Here is a 6,156-nt window from a genome sequence, read left to right on the forward strand (position 1 = left end):
AGTGACATGCATTATGATCCCCTCAAAATGCTGGCCAGCATCAGGAGGCCGAAGCTCCAGGGCGGCCCTGCTCCCCAAGGGGAAACCAGCCTCCTCTGCAGTGGATGCTGGTCCTAGGCTGGGGTGGTCAGGGCAGTTTCCAGTACTTTCAGTTTATAATGGTTTGTTGGGACCTGAGCCCATTGGCAGCCAAGGAACATCTGTATCCCTTTTCTGGGTTGTCCTGGAAGAGAAGAGCCAACCTCTGATGTGTTTGCCCTACCTTTGGGGGTTCATACCATATCTCCCCCAAAATAAGACCAACTGTTAAATTAATTTTTACAACAAAAGACTCAGCAGGCTTATTTTCAGGTGATGTCTTATTTTTTCAGGTACAAAAACCTACATTCATATACAACAATCTACATCTCTTCTTGTACAAAAATCTATATTCTTTTTAAAAAAATCTACATTTATTAAAATGTAATCATGCCATCTTGTAGAACATTGTCATAGCTCTCCAAAACCTGAACTCCAGGCTGAATGCCTCACGACGCCATCTCCTCTGTGGGCCCCGATCTCCCCTGTCCAGCAGCGCAGCTCTCCTTATAAGAGCACCGCTTGGCCTCATAGCCTACTTACAGTACACGGACAGCACAGCTGCCAGTGGTTTTTATCCCATGAATTCTTCACCAAGCCATGACCTCATGCAGGCCGGGCTTCACATAGTTGCCATTAAATCAACTGTTAGTGGAAGAATTAGGAGACAGGCATGGCAACAAAAAATGGTGAGAGGAATGGTGGTCCACACAATAGTGGCAATAAATTGTAGGCAGCAAAATTCAGAAAATGTTTATTTCACACACGTGCACTAATTATGTCCATTACAGCACAAGATGTAATTTAATAATGATCACATTTGACACAACCACGTCTGTTCGTTATCAAGCGTGCCTTTTATTCATGGGGTGTGTGTGTGTGTGTGTGTGTGTGTGTGTGTGTCAGAGCACGTGCATGCATGCTCAGATTGGTCATTTGGTAGTAAGTCTTGAGTTCATCTATTTATATATGTGTTTACCTCTTATCCAGAAGTGCCCACTTTGGGTATTTAAAAATACTTAATACTTTAATTAATGACAGTGGGCTTTTCTTACACTTAATTATACAGTAATATTAGCATTGAAGATAAGCATTGTATGTTGCAAAAGACGTTCTAAATGTGTCTGTCCCCCTTCACGGGCTTCTCTGGGGCACAGGTCTCGGTCTTATTTTGGGGGAGAAATGACAGTACCAGCCGATGCGGTGGTCAGCATCTGGTGGGTACGTTGCATGATCAAGCAAAGCAGGCGCAACTTCACTCCTCAGAGGTCTGCCTCGGAAGTTCTGGGTTCCTTTGAGACCTTAGTGCTTCCCTTAAAACAACCTGGAGAAAGAGTGGACTTGACTGAAAACATGAAATCTACTTCATAGCTTCTAGAAGTACAAAGTATTGTAAAATTGTTTTTTCTGGAACATCATCATGCTAACCCTTCTCTAAGAATAGAGAAAGTGACTGACCGCCTGGAAGCCCTCGTCGACCCCTTTGACCTCGATGTGTTCACGCCGTACCTCAACAGCAACCTCAGTCTCCTGGTGCAGCGCACCTCTGTAAGTCGCCTCAGAACACCCTCGGTGTGAACGAGCCGCTGCAGGCTCACAGTGCCCAGCAAGCCTGCTCTGTGCTCAGTGCTCCAGGGTGCAGTGGCAGAGGGACGAGATGCAGTCACACACACTGGGGCACTGGGGCGGCAGTGTTCTGAGTTCTTACATTGTGGGTAAGGATTAATCAGCTTGCACAAACCTCAGAACGAGAACAACATGGCCGTGAGATTGCATGCGTGAAAGAAAGTAATTCTGAAATATAAACACACTCGAGAACAGCTGCTAAAATGACGGTTAGATGAAGCGGTGGTGCTTACTCAGAGAGGTGATTTTCTTTTTGACCCAAACAGTAAAATCCTGCATTTTCCTCTGTTCGCTCTTGGATATCAGGTTCTGTTCGGGCTGGTTACTGGGACAGAGAACCAGTTCACACCCCGGAGCAGCACATTCAACTCCCAGGAAGCCCACAACATACTGCCGCTGGCGTCGAGTCAGATCAGGTGAGCCAGGCCTGAGAAGGGTCACCGGGCCCCACGGCTGCCCTTCCTGCCGCTGACATTCTTCCCTCGTCTTGGAGGTTTGGGCTGCTTCCACTGAGCATGACGGGCACGCGGAAGGCAAAGTCAACCAGCAGAGGCGTTGAAACCAAAGCGCAGGTCAGTGCCCAGAGGCTCTTCCCTGCTGGTCCTGGTCCTCCTGACCTAGTCTGCACTAAATGCTTTTAGTGGCAGTGCAGTAAAGAAATACAAGGTTTTACTAGTTTGAGCCAGTAGATCTAACATGTCCCCACTGACAACCAAGCAGCCGTATGATAGTGCTGTGTCGTCGACTGCAAGGCTGTCGAAAATGTGCAAACCGAGTGAAGGTGGTTGCTGGAGTAGAGTCCTGGGGACCTGCCAACCGGCCTAGCTGCAGTGTGGAGAGCACCCTTTGTCCTGGATGCCTTTTAGTTGGGTGGGAAATGAGTTTGTTTCCTCCATATCTGTTTTCCTCTTTTTTTTTTTTTTTCTTTTTTTCATTTTCCTCTTAATACACACTTTGTTTCAGTAGGATGCCATCCATTAAGCATGAAGAATCGTCCTCGGTATTTCTGAACTCTGCTGTGTGCATGTGTGTTTGGGAGCTCAGCTTGGCTTCTTAAGCATTCCGTTGTTGTTTCTTTTATTGTTGGACAAAATATTAGTAACCCGTCCTTTCCATATGGTCTGCCATTAAAATGCAAAACTCTTGTCAAACATCTAGCTTTAAGTTGGGGAGACAGTTTAAAGAAAAGCTCTTGCCCAAGCCCTGCGCTCCAGAGCAGGCGTGTGCTGTGCATTTCCCCACAGCACTCGTGTCTGCCTCCTGCTGTTGGCCTCTGTGTCCTGTCCCTGTTAGAGGAGCAGACTGTGGAAAGGAGGTGCATAGGGTCACGCTTTCTGGAACAGTTTTCGTTCTCGAGTCTCATCAGATTATAAAGCCTTATGCTGTCCCCACATCCTTTACAGCCCTGACAACAGCAGAGGCCTCTCCCGAGAGCCATGCAACCCTCAGCTCTGCTGTGTGCAGCGTGGCTTCCGATGGGGGCATGGTGTGCGGTGCAGGGTGAGCGGGCGGGGAGCAGGCAGAGGCTGCAGGCGGCCTCTAAGGCACATCCTCTACATCCAATGGCAGGTTGCTCCCCCAGCACTCTCCAGGGCAGGGGACTGCACGCAGCCCGGCTCCCTCTTCAGACAGCTCGCCAGTGAGGAAGACGAAACATCGGCACCTTCGCTCTTCAGGCTCAGCTGGCTCTCAAGTATGACAAAATAACACAGGAGCGCGCCCATCTCCCTAAATAAATGCCACTGCGTTGTTTCTCTGGAAGGTGTCTCTGCTCAGTTATTTCTAAGCGATCTCATTCCACAGTCAGTGATGGAATGTGGTCCCCTCTGTCCTGTTAAGGGTGACTTTCCACAAAGCTAATCCTCACCCAGTAGTTCCGTTGTTTGGTACTGAGGACATCAGTTCAGCTAGCTCCTGTGTCAACATTTATCTATGCCTTAGCTGTTGACACTGTATATCTTAGTCTTTTCTAATTGCTAGGACAAAATGCCTGACAGCCAAGGCTAAAGGAGGAAAGGTTTATTTTGGCTTACGGTGGTAGATGTTTGCATTCATAATCTGCTGGCTCCACGGCAGGGTGGCAGGCGGAGGACAGCAAAGGCAAGCAGGCAAGTGGTGAGTGACCAGCTGTAAGTGAGACATGGCGCGCTGCCCTCTTCCTGTCATCCATCTTTATCTCCCTTAAGTTTTATATCCCTTACTTTTATCCACAGCCCTAGAAGCACACATCCTTGATGCCCGCAGCACACTGGGTGTAGCTACCATGGAGAAGCCATGCTTAGGACCAGGTAAGGCTCTGGGGTATATCCAGACACAAGCCAGGTTAGTTTGTGCCAGGTTTCCCAAACTCATGTGTATGCCTTTATGCAAAAGGCATTTAGTCATTTCCAAAAGTTCCCAAAGTCTAAGCAGTTTCAGCATTTTTGAAAAGTCCAAAGTCTTGAGATTTAAGGCAAACTCATAGCTGTGAGTCCCTGTAAAAATGGAAAGATAGTTAACATTTCTACCATACAGTGGGACACAGAGGTACTTCATTTCAAAAGGCATGAAGAGTGGGATAGGAACAGGGAGGAACAAAACAAGTCTAAAACCCAGCATGGGAAACAGTCCTTCAGCTCCACGTCCGGCATCCAAAGCGATCTGTGGCAAGGTGTGAACCTCAAAGAGCTTTGGCGGTTCCACGTCTGCTGTATTGCTGGTGGGCTTAGCTCTCATGGCTTCTCTTGGGTGGGCTCTGCTCCCCCTGCAGTGTTCCTGAGAAGATCTGCATTTCTGGTTTCTCCAAACGCCTGGGGTCGCCACTGCACCGTTCTTCACCTTCAGTTTCACACATGCCTTTGGGCCTACTGCCTGGCTGCTCAGGCCTCGTGAAAGCTGAGTGGAGGCTTCCCCATCTCACAATTTTACACTCTTCATACACTAAATCCAGCATCACGTGGATGATGCCAAGGTCTGCTGCCAGCTGCAGCAGTAGCCAGGCTTCCATTTCTCTTGGCTGTAGATAGAGCATGCCTATGAGCCAACCCCAAGGAACAGCTTCCCATGCTGCCACCCTTCTGGAACACACTTCTCTGCAGCTGTCTTCTCGAAGCAGTCTTCAACTTTTGCAGTTCTGAGTCCACAATGGGTAGAGTCCTGCTTGTGATGTCCTTGGGCCATCTTTTCTATTGTTCCCTTCTGAAATATTTGGCTTCTTCTTGGCAATCTTTTCAGGGAACAGTTTGCTGTTCCATTTTCATAGGCTGTAAATTTACTACAGCTCCCTTTCTAGCCAAATTCAAAACATTTTACACCATTCTGTTGGGCTCTTTGCTCTTGATTCTCAACATAAAATCCCCAACAGTAGGCATGACACTGCCTGAGCATCAGACTGTTACGAAACATTCTTGCTTGATGAATTAGTCTGCCACCCTTATTCTTGGTCCCAGGCAATTTCGGGGCTCCTGCAGGTCGCAAAGTCTGAGGGAGCCTCCAGGTGATCACACAAAAGCAGTTAAAACAGATGTGCGTTTTCCTGGCTCCAGAAAGCCAGGATGGAGGCCCACGCCTCACTTGGCCCCAGCCCTTCCCAGCCTGTACCCCACTCCCGTCTCAGCCTGCTCATCAAACACCCAGCACCCTGCTGAGCTCATCTCAAAAACTGATCTCAGCCCTTCCTCAAGGATTACGTATATCTTCTTTACCCTCACAGGGTTGGCCCCTGACCTCCTAGCTCGTCATATAAACTCCTTCTCCTACAGCCTGAAGACACTCATACCTCAGTCTTTGCTTAACCCAGGGAGCATCAGAGGCATGTCACATGTTGTGCAGCATGCAGGTCAGCCGGATCTTGAAGGAAGAGGCTTAAATTCATGGCTTCTTCCTTTTGTAGATGCTGGGTCACGCAGTAGTAGGCATTCCTATTCCCTGAGCACAGGAAGCCACAGTACCTCATAGTAGCAGAGGGAGAGGAATGGTCCTCAGGCACCAGGTTCTATGCTGAATGGTATCAATGTCCTGGGAACCTGGTGCTGCACATTTCCTCCCAGTTCTAGGACCCCGCTTCAGAACACTCAGCCATCTGACAGCAGCCAACAAGGTCTCTATGTCCCCATTTCTCTGTGCCCTAGAGAAGGGCAGTGTCTTGGTTAAGAGGCTTTGGAATCTCAGGGTGCTTAATTAAGACTCTAACATGAGGCTTTTGATACAGGGCTTTGTGTATTTGGCCAGGTTACCTGTATTGTTTGAGCTCCACTTCCTCATCTGTCCAACAATGATAAGACAGACAAGACTATGTTTCCATGGGTTGCTGGGTTAAGTGACAGGAGGGTATAAATGCCAAGCCAGGAGTGTGTGTTTGGTCACAGAGGCTGATCATCCTGGCTGTCACAGGCAAGAAGGCCACACTGGATAGTCTAGAAACAGGGCCACCACCAAGGATCTGAACTGAAGTTCCACTTTTTTGCTTATGCC

General features: G+C 48.4%; 1 protein-coding gene across 1 annotated transcript in view; it reads left to right on the forward strand.

The window, feature by feature from the left end:
• Positions 1-3,596, forward strand: part of LOC101566134 (conserved oligomeric Golgi complex subunit 1) — an 18,382-nt gene extending 14,786 nt beyond the window's left edge. The window contains exons 9-12 of the mRNA XM_023714121.1: positions 1,450-1,626; positions 2,011-2,120; positions 2,198-2,276; positions 3,274-3,596. Of these exons, the coding sequence (XP_023569889.1) occupies positions 1,450-1,626; positions 2,011-2,120; positions 2,198-2,276; positions 3,274-3,411 (504 nt within the window). The 3' untranslated portion in view covers positions 3,412-3,596. The remainder of the gene's footprint in view (positions 1-1,449; positions 1,627-2,010; positions 2,121-2,197; positions 2,277-3,273) is intronic.
• Positions 3,597-6,156: the final 2,560 nt, after the last annotated feature.

This window comes from Octodon degus, unplaced genomic scaffold, assembly GCF_000260255.1.
Source record: "Octodon degus isolate 3935 unplaced genomic scaffold, OctDeg1.0 scaffold00033, whole genome shotgun sequence".
NCBI lineage: Eukaryota > Metazoa > Chordata > Mammalia > Rodentia > Octodontidae > Octodon > Octodon degus.